At 36.0% G+C, this 18,874-nt stretch overlaps 1 protein-coding gene across 5 annotated transcripts in view; it reads right to left on the reverse strand.

Annotated features, from left to right (window-relative positions):
• The window catches only part of UBE2E3 (ubiquitin conjugating enzyme E2 E3), a 105,622-nt gene that overhangs the window by 81,949 nt on the left and 4,799 nt on the right, over positions 1 to 18,874 (reverse strand). For 4 of the 5 annotated variants that reach the window (XM_029226090.1, XM_029226087.1, XM_029226089.1 and 1 more), the window contains 2 exons: positions 17,481 to 17,699; positions 15,660 to 15,710 (listed from right to left, as the gene is read on the reverse strand). In XM_029226090.1, the coding sequence (XP_029081923.1) occupies positions 15,660 to 15,710; positions 17,481 to 17,674 (245 nt within the window). In that variant the 5' untranslated portion in view covers positions 17,675 to 17,699. Of the gene's footprint in view, positions 1 to 15,659; positions 15,711 to 17,480; positions 17,700 to 18,327; positions 18,585 to 18,874 lie in introns of those variants that run through there. The other variant, XM_029226088.1, reaches the window with a different exon arrangement.

An 18,874-nucleotide genomic window follows, 5' to 3' on the forward strand; every position in this document is an offset into this window, starting at 1 on the left:
GGAGAAATTCGAACCCTCATACATTATTGGTGAGACAGTAAAGTAGCAAAGACTTTGTGAAAAACAGTTTGGCAAGTATATGACCACAATTCCACTCCTAGGAATGTACCCTAAAGAACTCAAAACAGGTATTCAAACAAATGCCTGTACACACAAGTTCACAGCAGCACTATTCACAACAGCCCAAAGGTGGAAACAATCAAAATGTCCATAACTTATGAGTGGATAAAATGTACCAAATGCTTTTATTTCATATTGTGTTTCTTTTTTTTAAAAAAAATTGAAGTACAGTTGATATACAATATTATATAAATTACAGGTGTACAATACAGTGACTGGTAATTTTTAAAGGTTATACTCCATGTATAGTTATTATAAAATATTGGCTATATTCCCTGTGTTGCACAATATATCCTTGTAGCTTATTTTATACATAACAGTTTGTACCTCTTAATCCCTTACCCCTATGCTGCCCCTCCCCCCAATAACCACTAATTTGTTCTCTGTATCTGTAAGTCTGTTTCTTTTTTTTAGTTATATCATATTATGTATTTCTTGAAAAGCTCAATAACTTTTCTTCTTTAGCCTACTGTTGTGACTTATCAGAGGACTGGGAACTGCCATTCTTCAGTCTTGCAACAAACTCCCTTTGTTTGAAGGGTATTCTATTTGTTTTTACAATTTTTTTTTTTTAAAGAAGATGTTGGGGGTAGGAGTTTATTAATTAATTTATTTTTGCTGTGTTGGGTCTTCGTTTCTGTGCGAGGGCTATCTCTAGTTGTGGCAAGCAGGGGCCAGTCTTCATCGCGATGCACGGGCCTCTCACCGTCACGGCCTCTCTTGTTGCGGAGCACAGGCTCCAGACGCGCAGGCTCAGTAGTTGTGGCTCGTGGGCCCAGTTGCTCCGTGGCATGTGGGATCCTCCCAGACCAGGGCTCGAACCCGTGTCGCCTGCATTGGCAGGCAGATTCTCAACCACTGCGCCACCAGGGAAGCCCCTGTTTTTACAATTTTAATGCAGGGAAGCCCCTGTTTTTACAATTTTAATGCTCGTTGTTCATCAATGAAATTAGACCATTGTCATTTTGGCAGTACTAGTATCATGCTGGGGGACTTAGGTCATATTTGCCTCAAAACATGTTTAAGGTAGTTTGTCATCTTTTCCTATGCTCTAGAATAAAAGATAACATGGGAAAGAGCTACCACTTGGAAGTTTAAAACATCTTAATTGTAAATCTATAGAGAAAAGTATTTAATAAAAGTATTAAGCATAAATTTTTAAAAGTTATTTTACAAATAATCTAATCCATGTTTTCAAATGAATCATCCTCTGTCGATTATCGTTAAGAGACTGCTGTTGAAGTTTGTTTTAAATTTTCTTTTTTTTTTTTTTAAATAAAAACATCTAGTAAGATTTAAGGATGTCTCTGGTGCTTTTAGCTAATGCCATCTTCCTCCAAAGTTGCACCTTATTAAGTTCTGATTTACTTTTATTTTCAGCTGTTCGCACTAAAATTTCATGCCCTCATTAAGTCATTAGCTACACACACACATATACATATGCACACGGCGCTAATGTTTCTCACACTCCTCCCACTTTTACCAATCTTTTGCATTATGACACAGGCAATCAAAGTATAGAGAGTGCTTACGTTAAGAAACAGCTAGCCATTAAAAACCAAGTAAGAAACACAACCTTAACTGTTCTCTAGCTTCATAGAGAATAAACGGTATTTCATTATCTCCCGTCCCTTCCCAACTCTCCTCGTCCCAACAATGACCCTAAACCTCAGAGCACTATTTCTCAAAAACTGATTACAGCGTAGCTAGTACGTGAATCCTAAGACATGCTTCTCAAAATGCACATTCTCAGGCCACCCTTGGACTATGAAATTAGAATCTCTGCTTTGGACAGTGCCTGATTACAAGAATGTTTTGATTCACCAAGGCTAACCAGAACACTGCGCACATATAGCATTAGGGTAAGGTAACCCTACAACTTACCATACTAACTGGGATATTTCTGAAAGTGAAAGGAAATGCTCTTAACAATTACACCAAGACAAAAGATATAAACCAGGATGTATGGTCAAAGTAGGGTTCCTGTGGTATGCCACACCTTTGAGAATTTGGCTAGTTTCAGAACTACTTTCAACTTAGGAGTTCATTAACATTATCCTAAAATGTAGTGCGAGAGTATTATACTAAGAGGTGAAAATATAAAGAAACATAAGATCCACACCCAGTTCTGGTGCCCAGTTCAGTTAGAAAGAAAGAGCATGTGACAAGAGGCGATAAGTAGCAGAGAATAAATATGTAAGTCTCTCAAAAGAGAGATATGCAGGAAAGGCTTCACAAGATGTAGGATTTGAAATGGGCCTTAAAGGAGCACTACTGTTTGGTGGATGAAAGACATTCTATGCAGTGAGAGAAGGTAAACAGAGATGCAGAACCTAGAAACCCATGTTATGCCCAGGGGGTGGGAAACAGACCACTTCTGCCACAGCATAGCTTTTATACATAAGAGAAATTAAAAATAAAGATAAGTTAAGAACCAAATGCAGAACATTTTGACGGACACCCACTAAAATTCCTGAGGGAATTCCATAATCAAAAAGCAGCTGTGACACAATGTGGCATGAGTGCCCAGGGGAAATGAGAAGGGATAAAAGATACAAGAGTGAAAAAAAAGAATAATATCCCACATAAGAGGAAATACTAAATACTTAAAGAAGAGTAATTAGGAGAAAGAAGAGACATTTCAGGGACATCAAAAAAGAAGTTGAAAGTAAAAACATATAAGAAGACAGGCAGTTAAAACAAAAAAGAAATTTAAAATAAGTCATATGAAGAAAACACTGACAGCTAGGTTACCAAAGAGCTTTTTCAAATAAAACAGAAGAGGAAAAGCCAGATTACAAAAAGATGAAAGAAATACAAGACAGAAAAGTGGAGATGTGGCTACATATATGGCTCAGTAAACTAAAAGATAAATGGGCAGCCAGATAGTGGATAAGAAGAGAAAAGATGACAATTAAATGGGCTTAAAAAAAAAAAAAAAACTCTCAGAAACAGGATAAGGTTAATAATTGGAAAGAGACTGGAGATAAATGAAAAGGAAAGGTTCAGTTTCAGGCAATGGGCTAGCAGAAAAATCCAGTTAAGAGCAAAGATTTTCCTGTAAATAAAATCAAATTCACTCACAATAAAAAGATCAAAGGAATATACAAAGATACATATTTGCCAGAGAGTGTGTATATGTACACGTTAAGGTCATACAAAAAGCTTAAATTTAATGAGATTTCAGAGTTTGGGGGAGGTGTAAAAAAAGTAAAATGCTAGAGGAAGAAAATATCTTTTTTGCATAGAAGACAATTTCATATGCAGTAAAATCATACACACTTGGTCATGATAGATTTTACATAAGAAGTCTATTACAAATTATACATTACTTAAAGCAATGCTATACAAAAATATTTTTATTACAGCATTATGATTTGCTATCATTATAATGTGGAATCTAGACCAGTAATTTGCAACTGGAAATGATAACCCTTCTTCCCCCCTAGACATTTGGAAATGGGAGGAGGAGTTGGTTTCTGGTGGCCACAATACTGGGAGAGGCCCTACTAGCACTATGTCAGCGAAGTCCAAGGATGCTCAGTGTCTTCTAAGGCAAAGCACAACCCAGTCCAAAATGCCAAAGTGGACACCAATAAGAAACACTGTAAACAGACAAAGAAGGTCGCTTTTCTTGTGTATTCTTCTTGTATATTTAGATAAAAATGAACAACAAAGTTCATTTTTAAATTTAATTCTTGTGATAATTTGATTCTGATAAAGGTCTTTGCATTCCACCTTAATCTATTTTAATTCAGAACTTAAGAAGAGACATAGAGTTCTAATAAAGGAATTTTGGTTATTCTAATGCTAAGACATTGATTATCCCTTGACAAATGAAGACGTGGCCAGGAAAATATGTTATGTTTAAAGCAATAGTTTCAGTAAGTATTCTGTTTTAAAAATAACACCCAGGGCATTGGTTAAGTTGAATAACATGCATTTGCATTTTTTTACCACCAAATATGTCCATGCAACTTTTACACATCCAAAGTTTCCTAAGACAAAGCAATTTAAGTTGAAGTTTATTTAAAATTAAGAAGGTCTGTAAGGACTACAGCAGCAATATACTGAAGTACTGCAATGTAATGAAACACAACAAATACAAGTTCACAATGAGTCTGAAAATGATAATAGGAAACCAACTCATTATTCTGAAAAGGAAGAAAAAAATAAATCTGATAAACAAGGGGAAGAATTAACCACTTATTCTGCCCTCACTATGTAACTCACCGGATTGGTAACCAAATGGAAGATGTGGGTAAATTTCTCTTAAGAGATGTATTCCAATGGCTACCAGCATCACAAAAAGACAATCAGATCTTAAGTGTTTCCTGATAGAAAAGTTCACTACAACCTATAAGGCAGTTTTGTCAAAAGAAAAAAAGGAGGGGGGCTATCAATCCTGAATATGAACAAGCCTCTTGACCTAACTCCCAAATTTACAGGAAACACTGAACACAAAGAAAGATATTATACTATGACTAAGAATGCAATAAGCAAATCCAGACTTAGAAACTCAGCCCTATTTCATTAAATGAATTGCAAAAACGAAAAAGAGAAAGACAAAAACAAAAAAAGAGAGAACTTATAGATTGGAAGATACATAAAAAACATCGACCAATCTCAGTGTCTCTACTTTATTTGGATACTGATTCAAATTAGTTGCAAAGAAGGAAGGCAGACATCCCTGAGACATTTGTAAATTTGAACAATGACTGATTCAAGAATTTTGATATTTTTAGATGTGTTAATGACATCGTGGTTAAATTAAAAGAAGTCCTTACCTTTTGAAAATGCACACTGAAATAGCTGTTCTTTAAAAATGCAGATGAAATGATGTCTGAGATTTGCTTCAATGTAATATGGGAGGGTGAAATGGTATGGTGTTATAAATGAAACAAAATTGGTCAAAGGCTGGTAACTATTGAAACTGGGTGAAGGCTACAAGGGTATTTATCACATTAGTCTGTTTACTTCTGTATATGTTTCAAGTTCTCCATAATAAGTTAATTTTAAAAAATTAAGAAACCTCAGCAGGAGGGAAAAGCGATCATTTGCAACATGTTTATTTTCGGGCTTATAAAAGAACAAAATGAATACTTGGCATAGTCCTCTAATGGATATGGGGATATTAAGCATCTGGGAGGATATAACAGAAATGTCTTTAAAAATTTTAAACAGACACTGATGTAAATAAAATAAAGAAAATCTAAAGGTGCACTAGTTAAAACCGTCACTGAATTCCACACAGGTCACATGCATTTAAGTTTGTGTTTAAACCCTTCAAATGCCAGATTTCCCCTCTTTGTGATAGCAGGTAAATTTACTACAAGTATTTACAAATCCAACAAATATTACCAATACCCTTAGAAACAAGTGTGAAACAAAAATAAAGCCATAAAGCCAAGGCTTTATGATGCGCTCTATATTTTGTTGTTGCTACTGTTTAAATTGAGAAGACTACAGAAAGCAGTAGGAAGCCATAAAAAATGTGTAGCCACAATCTTCTGAGATTGATTCTCTTGGGGACCCTAAATAAATGGATTCTTGACTTACTAAAATTTAATGTAAAAAAATGATCCATTTGTAAAGGACCTATAAGATGGTAAATGGCAAAACAAACTACAAATAACCACCCTCAGAAAGGGAACGAATGGTGTTTATAAAAAGCGAGTCCCCTGGATATAAAGGGAGAATCATCATGATGATTTATAAGGAAAATAAAATAAAAAGGTAACAAAATTCATGTTTCCCTAGGCCTTTCACTCAGACCAAAACATGTGGAGCTATACTCCCAAAAGCAATTTCAGACTAGAGATGTCTTTATTTTTCCCCAGACAAGCTAGAAGTTAAACAGAATGACAAAGTATATTTACTCTGGGACAGTGAAGCGGCAAAGAAACTTCACAATGGCAAAACTGGTCCAAATCCCTCCAAAACAGACAGACTAAACCTTGGACAATGAATGAACAAGGCAATATTGCAACTCCTTTCAAAATTTTATCTGTTGCAAATAACCATAAAATTAAAACAATTATTATTTACAACAAGGACCAAACAGGAGGCTGGGATTTTAAAAATTTAATAACTCTAGAAATTTGACCCTCCTGCTATTACTTAAGGTTAATCACATCTTACTGACCATCACATCGAAAACAGGTGCTAAAAACAAGCTTACACTATTTCCTTTTATACCCTTATAAAACTGATGAAATGTCAACAGAAAGAAAAACCTGAAAGCTTTAAATTTTAATTTTAATACAGCATTTAGACAAGATGCAAAACACAGATTTGATTCATAAAACTCATTTAGTTTTATCAATCTAAAATGAACTATATCAACCTAGGTCACACTGAAAACATTAGGTCTGTTTTGCTAAGTGGAACAGTTCCTCTTCCAGAGAGACTCCTAGGAAAAAAGCAAATCTCCATACTATTATCTGGAAATATTTTTGTATAAATTCACAAGTTTAGGAAAAATAGTGTTTAAATAAACTATGAAACGATATAAAACAAGACAAAATTAAGAGGGATCTAATATAAAGCCAAATTTCTATAAAAAGTCAGATCTAGTACCAGTATTAAAAAATAACAAGTGCACATGTTGCTGAGAAATCAGCATTAAAATACTCCTAAAATCCTATGTGATTAGGACTTTTCTCCATAAAGCTAGAAATTCTTATCCATAGATTTTTTTTCCAACTTCAAAGCAATTCATAAACACAGACTGCTTCACAATACCCCAGACAAAAAAGTAGAGGCAGATTTAAAGTCTCATTGCTTTGCCCAAAGAAAAGCCTTACACAAGGAACTACAAGCCAGAGAACAAAGATTTGCCTTTTCCATTACGATGGTATTCAATCCCTGACCTTCTTCCTTACAAGGCAAGAGAATAACCAAGAAAGCTGGCAACTTGGGGAATGCTCCTTGAAAAGAAAATGCTTCTGAATGATTTAAAAAGAAGAAGAAAAAAAAAAAACTCAAGGTGATCCTAGCACCCCCAAGCCGAAGAAGGCAACTCTTCTTTCTCCAACTCACCATCTGGACCTCTCTTGCCAGGTTCTAAAACCATACAGTATTTTGGATCCTTCAAGAGACTATAAGCAAACAAATGGGATGTACTTATACTAAACATGCACCTACAAACCCTTAAACAACTCTGAATGCTTTTACCCAATTTCTCAAGCAGCAGTGTACAAAAGCAAAAGTGCTTACCTTCACGTAAAAAGTAAGCCTAAAGGGCTTCCCTGGTGGCGCAGTGGTTAAGAATCTGCCTGCCAATGCAGGGGACACGGGTTCAAGCCCTGGTCCGGGAAGATCCCACATGCTGCGGATCCCACATCCCACTTGTTGCGGAGCAACTAAACCCGTGCGCCAGAACTATAGAGCCCGTGCTCTAGAGCCCATGAGCCACAACTACTGAGCCCATGTGCTGCATCTACTGAAGCCTGAACACCCGTGTTCTGCAACAAGAGAAGCCGCCGCAACGAGAAGCCCACGCACCGCAACGAAGAGCAGTCCCTGCTCCCCTCAACTGCGAGTAGCAGTGAAGACCCAACACAGCCAAAAATAATAAATAAATAAATGTATTTAAAAAAAAAAAAAGTAAGCCTAAATTTTTGCCCTGGAGCTGTTATGTATATGCACTACATGTGTGACAACTCTCAGATTAGCTTTTGAAATCTTAAGAAGAATGATACTTCAAAGGATTGTTTTGGGAATTAAATAAAATAGCATATTAATAGGCACTATACTATGGAATCCAGCAGTGTCAGGCTGGGTGCTCACTTATTCATGAAGTATATATCCTTTGTATATAGGGAGAGAAATCGATTTCTCACTGAATATCCATATGCTCCCCGACATTTTCCAGCCACCTTGCAGTTGGTCGAGGCCATGTGATTAATTCATGCCTTACTTCCAGACCAAAGCACTTAACAGCCAGCACATGACCCTCTAGCTATCTTGCCTGGACACATGTTCCAAATGGCAGGGCTACAAGATGTAAGCTGCACAGATCTGAGCCAACACGTGGAAGAGCTAACCAGGAGAGTCCCTGGACCCGAAGAGGACTTCATATAAGTGAGACAAACGTTTATATGCTCATGTTATAAGCTTTCTAGGTTTGTTTGTTAACGCAACGCAGCTTAGCAAAATTCAACGTCTCCTTTTACAGCCTAACTGCACTCAAATGCTAGACAAAATGCATACATAAAAATGTCAAGTCCTGAGCTTATGTATTAAAGGATATCTTCCTTTCTGTGTAATTTTGTATATCCAGAATGAACAGAATGGTTAAAAGAGAATTCTGATAGCAAAGTAGAAAAGTAATCCAATGTACACAGAATAACTTAAAAAGAAACTGATACTTATAGTTTCACCTTAAGGAGAAAAAATTCTAAAATCAAGAGTCTAAACTTTTTTCTAGTTAAGCACACAAGTTATACAGAAAAAAAAAAGCAACAGTACAAAAATAACAACTGAGAAACTAAAAACAGCTATCAGGAAACAGGTAAAAGAAAGAAAAGCTGAACAAGACTTTAAACACCCTTTCACCATGAGTAAAATAGCTGAAGTCACTTGTGATTGTAACAGAAGTATTATAGAGCCACAATTGCTTACCCGCAATTCTGGAATATCCCAAAAGCTCTAAAAATCAAAGATTAAAAAAAAGTAAGTTTGGAGAAAAATAATTTGGCAGCAACACCAAACATGAACTAACCAAAAACTATCTGTAGTGTCTATTTATCCCTTTAATATGAACATTCATACAATTTGACTGTAGAAATATGAATGTGTTTGATTATGGAGTGCTTCTCCAGATCCCACTGGCGGTGTTACATAAAACACAACAAATGTATCACATTCCCTTTCTAAAATCTTAAAATTTCCAAATTCTCAAACATTACTGGCCTCAAGAGTTTGAAATAAAGGACTGTGGACTTGTAACAATAATAGAAGTAAATAATCTCTGTATTGTCTTAATGATAAAAATAAAAATCAAATGAAGAGCATGGCTTTCTAACCTGTTTGTAGTTCAATCAACTTACTGAATCCAATTGAATTTTGATGACTTTCCAATGGTATTTCTACTTGATGATACTTCAATATTCCCAGTAGCACACAGATACAACCAGCCTAAAGCTAAATCATGAGAGGGTATAATTAACTAGAAGGAGACTAGTTAATTAAAAATACTGCTGTAAGCATTTCTGGCCTCAATAGACCATAATTTAGCAGGTACTCAAGGTAGCCATTCCTGTAGGTTCACATAAAAAAAAAGACATGTATCAGATAACATAAGATAAACTACAGCACAAGAGTAGTGGGAGATGGGGACACCAACTCTGAGGAAGGTACAGGAGAATGTATTCAGCAGGCATCACTAGTAAGATAGGAAAACAGTAAAAAAAAAAAAAACTATGTAAAAATTAAAGAGGCAAGGCACTGGAATAAACATCTACAAGCAGGATTTCTCAACCTCAGCACTACTGACATTTTATAGCCCAGATAAATCTTTGTTGGAGGGAGCTGACCTAGGCATTACAAGGTATTTAGCAGCATCCCTAACCTCTACTCGCTAAATTATCAGTAGCAGCCCCTCTTCCCCCAGTTGTGAAAAGTCTCTAGGCATTGCCAATTGCCCCCTAGGCCAGGGTGGGGTGAGGGAATAAGAAGGCAAAAACTGCCCCCAGTTGAGAACTGAGGCAAGATAAATATTAAAAGTTCAAAGATGTTTATTCTTCTAGATCCTAAAATGCCAAATATACTTCCTGTTAAAAGCAGTATGGGAAGGGAAAAAAACCATTTTCTATTTCTCTAGATCTACAGGTGGTTTTATTCTGTTTTTAATCTTAATTTTGTAGGAAAGACCAGAATGGCAGATCAAGTTCTCCGTTATCAATCGGAGCGCCCGGCACTCTAAGGAACAATGACTTGTTGACTTTCTTATAACTAAACATATCCATCTGCTGTTACAGCAACTTATTCAAGGAGAGAATAAGGTACCAGTTGGTTATGTATAGAAAGGAACAAAACAATTTGAGTCTTGCATGCAGCAGCAAGGTAACCATGCAACTTTTTAAATGCACAGTTTTCACACACTTTCTAATTACATTATCTGCACTGAAATTAACAGATCCCTAATAAAAATGTGACCTTTAGATGGGGAAGAATATTATTTTCAATCACATCATTCTTTTGGAAAAAATTTTTAGTCACAACAGAACTGAGTCCTGCTACACTGGCACATATGAGGGAAATAATTAGCTTTACTGTGAATCAATTTCCTTTTATAATAAAAATGGTAACAAAATACCTCTGAATAATCATATTAAAAATTACAATTATAAAAAAGTAAAGAATATATGGGATATATAATAGATTTTCTCCAATCCAAACTCATTGTTTTGCCTGGAATTTCTATTCCTGTCAATCTGACAGACTTCAACTTATTTATTAACTTAATAAATCTTCACATGAAAAGCACTGTGTGAAGACAGAAAAATGTTCAAGACAATCCTCCTTTCAAAGGACCACTAACTCTTGCAGAAGGTAGACAAACAAGTAAATAATTATAGTATATAGTATTAACATACTGGATTCATGTATTGATATTACAGCTATGCTGAACCAATTATTAGCTTATTAAAAAATAAAACATTTAAAATTATCAGGAATGTCCAAGTACCAAGAAAAATCCTCATGATTTTTGAGGTCTATGCTGATGCCAAAATGTAATTAATTAATAATAAAATAAGAACTACCCTTGGTAGATGACCACAGTAGAGTGAGATGGAAAACACCTTCAGTCAGAGTAGTTCTATACTTATCTGTTTTACAAATTGAGCGTCCAACTGAGATTTAATTTTTATAAAAAGGCAATTGCAGGATTTCTTTTCAAGAGTTGAAAACAAAAGGACTACATGATTAATGGCACAATTTTGTTTTATAAAATAGGGTACCTTCACATAGCACACACTGGCTAATATAAACTGGCTAATACTGTTGGCTAATAACAATCAAATGTATAAGTAAAAAAGAAAAAGCAATCTATCCATATGTGTGGGAGGGTTTAAAACCAAGTATTGTATAAGCAACCAGCAAAGCTATGTAGATATCACATTATTTTGATCATGACCTGCCTTCATACACCAATTAGAGAAAGCTTCCAAAATCTCTCCCTAGATCAGAGAGAAGGAAAGAATGCTATGTTTAGGTAACGAGTAAACTGTATCAATTCAGAATCTAAATTTTACAAAAACATTGATATAATCTCATTCTCAACACAGTAAAACTACAAATTCCTACAATGGAACATTTAAAAGGGAAAACATAACTATCACCACTATTTAAAAATTTTTTATTATAATTTATTGGACAGTCAGAGCATTCTCTACTGAATTAAGTATCATTAACCTTATGCATATTCCTTTAAAGAGGATATACTATTTGTTCAGCTTTACCCAATGTTCTTAGGTTTATTTTCTTTTTTACTCAAGTTCCAAGGAACTGCTTTTACTAACATCAAAAAAACAGCTGCCTGACATAGTCTCAATAAATAGGTGCGGAGCTGATTAAGATGAAATTATTCCTACAGTCGGATGCTGATGCACTGGAGAAAACGCCAGCAAGAGTGAAGACATACTGCTATAAACTAGCTCTTTAACCATGCTACGGCCATTTTATTGACCAAGTTTACATTGTTAAAAAAATTTTAAACATATTAATTCATCTAATCCTCACAACAAACTTATAAAGAGGGATATCATTTTAATCTTCATTATACAGATAAGAAACTGAAAGACAGAAATATTCCATACCTTATCTAAGTTAACATAGCTATTAAGTGCCACAGCAGGGATTTGAACCCAGACAGTCTAGTCCAGCGAAGTTCTATCTTCCCCAGAAATGGTGTAAAGTGGTGGTAACCCTCAAAGGGAGATAGAGCTCATCCAGTTAGACAATTAGGTTTACAAATAAATCAGGGCTTGCCAACTTCTGGTTTAGAACTTAACTGCTTCTCTTAATTTTTTTTTTAGAAAGAAGGAAATGAGCAAAACTTGCAAGCATTAGTACCTACTTTCAGGTTTCGCATATTAATACTATAACTTGATACCATCACACCTCCCTCCCAATAAGGTCTTTCCCACATTCAAAAACGATTTACAAATGTCCCTGAATACCTACTTTAACACAGATTCAATCTGAACATATTAAAGAATATTTTTGGAGAGTATTTTTCTACTTTCTCAGATACAGAAAGAATTAGAGGCTAAGTTCAAAATCCAGCACCTTTCTAAACTTCCACCACCTGTCAAGTCCTGAGAGGACAAGGACACTCTTTGGATGGAACATAAATGTCTTAATAGCACATACAATTTCCCTTCATTCTCACTGGTGTATCAGCTGTTTATACTCTAATCTGGAGCACAGTAAAGAGTATGAATTGAAGGCACTAAATGTCATATCCCTATGTTTAGAATGCTTTGGCCTAAAGCACTCCAATACCTAAAAATTGAAATGCCATCAAATCATTGGAAATAACATTTTATCAAACTTTTATACTATTGGAAGAAGAAATATCAATACTATCAAAATGTATTCAAAGATGTTTAAAGCCAGACACTTAATTCAGTAATTAAGTCTATCCTATGATCACCCTGGGTGTATACATATTTGACACAGCTATATAATAACTAAAGAATATTTTGTTAATTAAACATAGGAAGGAATTTAAGAAAAATCTTAATCAAGTCTGAGTAAGTTTGGTTTTGTTGAGTTTTCTTGTATTCCATTCAACTTTTTCCTGAATGTACACAGACATACTTTACATTTCTTCCCTGAGGAAGAATTAAATGTGTCACGTACTTTGATAAGCTTATAAAAATCATATTCAAAACCATAATGGAATTCTGATTAACTACACATTAAAGTCAAAAGAATTAGGCTTCATAGATTTCAGGCAATATGAATTCACATATTCTAGAATTTATTAATATAGAGTCCCATTTTTAATTAAGACAAAAATTAACAAATTTAAACTGTACGATCATCATAAAGCTAAAATTCTCACCAATGCACCTGTGAATTACAAGAACACCACAAGTATGACACAAGGTAAAAATACAATACAAATTTTAAATTAGCTGTCAAATTCCTAAAATGCCTCCACTAAACACTCACTATTCCAAATTCCTGCTCAAGAACAAGGACTAGATGTTCTTCCACCCAAAAGAATCTGAAGACTTATAGAAAAACACACGAAACTATGTGGGTATTTTACTTGTCCAGCATATGAAGGAAGGCTGTCCCCAAACTAATAAAAAAAACTTCTCCAGTCTCCTACTAAGACTCATATTTTCTGTTTTTTTTCTTTAATCACTCACACAGTCACAAAGAAACTCATACATAACAAGAAGCAGAGAACTGAAAGATGTCATTTGCAATAGTTGACAGTGATCACAAGTTGTGACAAGGGAAAGCCCAGATGCTGTTTCCAAGTTACTGCATACGGGCAAGCCCAAAGGTTCACTATTTCACTAGCCTAATCACTAAATGTGAAGCATTATTTCATGGACTGAAAGGAAATCTGGTAGATAAAGAGAAAAATAATAACAAGTTAAACTTTCTATCTCCAAGAAAGACTCTACTTCCTCTAAAATAATCGTCAGTGACCTTGTGGAAACATTCCTGGGCTAAACATGTACAGCACATTTCTTCAGCAACTGCAACACTAAGCTACTCCTCTGAGGGCATCTCACACATCTCTACTGGGTTCGCTAGATTTACACAAGAACACTAGATTGTGCCATTTGCAGAAAATCAACAAAAACCTTTAAAAAATGTTTGACCTTACATGCAATTTTAAAACATTTAAGACCTTTGAACTGATAGATCTTTATGTCTTTTACAATGAGAAATACCAGAATACACTCTGCCAAGTTAAGTGATTCTTCCAGAGAGCAAATTTAACTTGACCTCCCTAAATGGCTACAGATTTGACACACCATTTAGAAGCCTGAAAGGAAATACTTTGATTTATTTATTCTCTAAAGCAGTGCTGTTCAACAGAAATATAATGCGAGCCACAAATGTAATTTTAAATTGTCTAACCGTATTAAAATGGCAAAAAAAGAAATTAATTTGAAAACATTTTATGTAACCCAACATATCAAAAATATTAATATTTCAACACGCAATAAATATTTTTCAGAAAATCAGTAAGATATTTTACAAAAGTTCTTTTCTTCATACTAAGTTTTCAAAATCTGATGTGTATTCTACACTTACAGAACATCTCATTTTGGGACTACAACTGAAATGGTCAATAACCACAAGTGGTTAGTGGCTACATTACTGGACAGTGCAGCTCGTAAGCGCTACTTTGAGATCTGACATACCACTATGTTTAAAATTAGTCTACATTCATGTTTCCTTTTTGAACTGAAATGTCTGATTACAAGTATGAGCAAATAAGGATCAGATCACCTTATTGGAGGACCCACTTAACACACATGATAAGAAGCAGTTGGATTATATCCTATTATATCTCAAGTAGACTTCAGAAATAGGTCTGATCATCACAAGTGAACACAACTTGTAGCAAAAATATAGGTAAAACAAGAAAACATTTTCATATCAAACCACAACACTTCCTTATTTCTAGCAGCCACTCTTGTTCTTGAGTAGGTATCTCCATGCAAATCATCTAAAGACTGGTTTTCTAAGTTTGATGAATTTTGGAAGCCATAAAGTCACTGTTGAAAAACTGAGCACTAAGTAAGAGGAATTTTAAAAAATTTTTCAGGAAAAAAATTACCAACCAGTTACTATTAATACACCTATACCAACCAACAATCTTAAATTATTCTGCATGAGTTTCACTGAAATGACTTCTTCCCACAAATTCCAACTCATTCACTGCTTTTTATACACGAATTTCAAGTACTAAAATTACTAAGAATTTTCCCAAGTAATTAGGCCATTTAATTAAAATGTAAATAATTCCAGCAATGCATTCTCTAGAAAACAGCAACTAAGACCATTAGCTTAGCACGTAAAAAATTTGTCCTTAAGGCAAATTACTGAATAAATCAAACAGAAACAACTATACTCTTGTTTACTGCATTTACATTTTGTAACAACACATTCAGCAATTTCTAAATTTGGAAGGTCAGTTCAGATTGCACACAAGCAGTAACTTTAAAGCTTAGCAAAATTTTAGAAGTTTCTGCAATATACTTCTGAATAAACACAGTATAGAACTATTACAGCAGAACAAAAATCAGCACTATTCATACTAATCCCGGCAAGAAGCACAAAATCATATTCGTAAGTCCAAAGTGTATGATACACACTAAAAAGGTTTTTTTCCACCCAAATTTAATTCACCCAAGACAATTTTTGTTTAATCCACTTGCAAAGCTGAAAAGAAACAAATGTAGCCTCTTCTGCAGCACACATATTCAAGGACAATACATGAATCTCTTGATATTTTTCCACAATTTGAAATTAAAACAAAATTTGTTTCTTACCTGCAGTTAGGAGGAGGATCAAGGGTTATTTCAGCTAGCTCCTTCTGAATTCTGTTAGTGAAATGAGAACAGACAAAAAGGATTTGAGAGAGTCTACAGAATAACCGGGGAATTACACTGCCCTCTACCACCATGCAGTTAAATGCAAGGCTGGCTTCGCCTTCAGTAATGCTAACATGGCTGCTTCCTCTTTGTTCTCAGAGGCATAACCCAAATCCCTTAACAGAAACTTTGCAGCTTTTTTTCTCACTTGCTACTATAAATAAGTAAGACATTTACACCTGATTTGAGAACTAGCCCTCCACTAGTACTCAGTAAAGGATATAAAATGTATTTTAAAACACTTTTTACCAAAGAAATTCTCTTTTCAAGCTTATATGCAAATGAGACAAGAAGGGAGGAGGGAAAGCACTAGAATATTTGACAATGACTTCAAGTCACTTTTACCAAGGTAAGAGTTAACAAGCTACTGCAAGTGCACATTAATAATTTTGACAATATTTTATCCGTAAAAAAAAAAAAAAAGTTTGAAATTTACAAATATTTTTACCAGTGAAAAACTTCCAAAGGATTCTGGCATTCTTATTTAACTGAATCTGTTTTCCCTGACCTTAAGTACAGCACTTAAATTAAATAAATTTGGAAGAAGAGATAATGACATCCCTGAGGTAAGAGGAAAAAACGCAGTCCTTATTTTATTCAAATTTAAAATGCTTTCAAAACTTAAGATGTGTCTAATATGTTCATCAACAAGATTACAACAAATTGAGAATTTTAAATTATCTCAAAGACTGCTGTTATTTCATAAATATTCTCATTATTAATACTTTGATGTAATAGAGGCGAAAATCCACAGAATATCACTACAGAATGCCAACATTTTAACAGCTTTTATATTCTTTTTCTTTTGGTTGTGATCAACAAAAATCAATAAAATGTCGATATTGGTTAATGCTATAGAAGCATTTGATGTATAATTACTAGAAATCATGGGTATTCCACTACTACTACCACTGATGGGGTCCCACTGACAGTCTTTTTTTCACCATTACAGATAACATAAATCAACAAGAAACAAATGATCTTTCACTTATATCCAACAAAATATGTTTCTCCTGCTGTTGAGTATTAACGTGACAAGCATATCCACAAGTTTCAGAGTGAAGAGGAAAAATGACAAAGTTGTCACTCACCAAGTGCCATCTAAAATGTAAATGGCTACTTTTCAGTTTTATTTGCCCTCACAAGGACACAGAGCTATATAACCATAGCTTAATTACAAAAAGTAATACCTGGGATGCATGACTTAAAGTAATGTTTGTAAAACTGAAAGGAGATTTGGAGCACAATTTTAAAATCTGCTTTCAAATATAGCCAAGGCCTTGAATTTACAAATTTTCTAGCAAACATGACCATTTCTGATCATTAAGTTTCATGAAGAGACACTGCTGATCTAAGTGTCAATTTCAAGGAAGCCGAATATGACTCATAAAAAGGAAACATCCTCAATGTACCAGCTAATTTGGGTTCACCAAATTTTCCTTGCCAACTCCTTAAACAATCTGTCAGATGTTAGTCCAATCTCTGCTCAAGGACACTCTCACTGAAGTCACCAAAGTACAGAACGAGTTTGCTTAAAAGTCTAATTCTAGGGAGGTGGATTATATGCCACCTAAAGAATGACAACTCATTCAAGTCCAAATAAAACTGAGCGCAAAGGAAATGTTTTCGAACTATTGCTACTGATATAAAACCAACAAAAGCGTCCAGCCATTTGGAAGACAACCTGACAACGTGCTTAATCCTTTTTTTACACATTACCTTTTAGCACTAGTGGATAACTTAGCAGTGGTTTTGCTAGAGAGTTTGGTGTTTTTCTTCTGCTGGGTGGCAGAAGGTTTTCTTTCTTCTTGTTCTTCAGGCTCTGGAGCGGCTGGGTCTCGCTGGTCCGCATCTGAACTACCACTGCTGGTGCTGGGGCTCTCATCATCGGACCTTTGCCGATCACTGGACATCTTGGTGAAGTTATTTCTTGGAAAACTTTTAAAGAGAAAAGGGGGAAATAAAGGAAATGTAAGTCTAAGAAATAAGCCAACAGCATTTTCTTCTCTTAATCTTCACCTAAAATATTTTAATGAAAACGCTTCAAAAGTGTTCACACATCTCATCGTACAGGAAGGTTACAGGGGAGGTGATGTGTCTCACAACGGCAGCGTTCAGGGCTTTACCGAACTCAAGTTAGAAAACCCACTCACATTTTTTTCCATCCCTTGGACAATCTATCAATTGTCTACTTTCTCAGAAGGCAAGAAACAGATTTGCCAGGGAACTTAGGCAACGAGCATTAATAACATATGACACACTGTAAATAACAGATCTCGCTGAAAAATGTTAAAAAGTCACTAATAACGTCTAAATATTTACACACTGACATTGGTCAAAGCTACCAAATTCCCTTTCCGAGAGGAAAACATACCCTATTAATAGCCCATATGCTTATTTAAGGTGGCGATTCCTCCTCTGAGCCCGTAAGCCTTTAAATACAACACTTAACGAATTTTAAAAAATCAACTAACAAGCTGCTCTGGCCGTTTTCACGGCCAGCAGAGAAGATTCATCCGGCCAAGACCGAGCTGCCACCCTGGGAAAAGCAGAATTCAAACTGCACCTTCTGCAAAGCTCCCCGTGCCATCAAGGTTCCTCGCTCAATTTTTACATCACGGACCGACATTTTGTCCAAAATAACGAAAAAATAAATTTCAGAGGGAAAACAAACAAACAAACAAAGCCCCAAGAAGTGCAACAAATTTCCGCGCCCGCCGAGGCGAGCCGCGGCCGGCGACGGCGGCCACGCAGCTCCGCGGCCCTTTGTGGGGAGGGCCGCGCGGGGGCCGCGGGCAGCGCTCACCGCGCCGGGCGCCAAGTGATGCGAGCAGCCCGGCCGGCCCCGCCGCGGCTCGCGGACACCGGCGGCGCGGGCTCCCGGCGCGAACAAAGCTGCCCGCCCCCGCGCCCAGAGCCCCCTCGGCTTCTTTTTTCCCCCCCCCCCCCTTCCCCCCCCCCAGCTGCCTCCATTTCCTTAAGGAAGGGTTTTTTTCTCTCTCCCTCCCCCACATCGTAGCGGCGCGCGAGCGGGCCGGGCGGGCGGCCGAGGTAAGGCGGCGGGGCCGGGGGGCCGCGTGGGGGGCGGCCGGGGCGGCGGCGGCGGTGGGGGA

Source organism: Monodon monoceros, unplaced genomic scaffold (assembly GCF_005190385.1).
Source record: "Monodon monoceros isolate NGI ecotype Baffin Bay Population unplaced genomic scaffold, NGI_Narwhal_1 Super_Scaffold_16, whole genome shotgun sequence".
NCBI lineage: Eukaryota > Metazoa > Chordata > Mammalia > Artiodactyla > Monodontidae > Monodon > Monodon monoceros.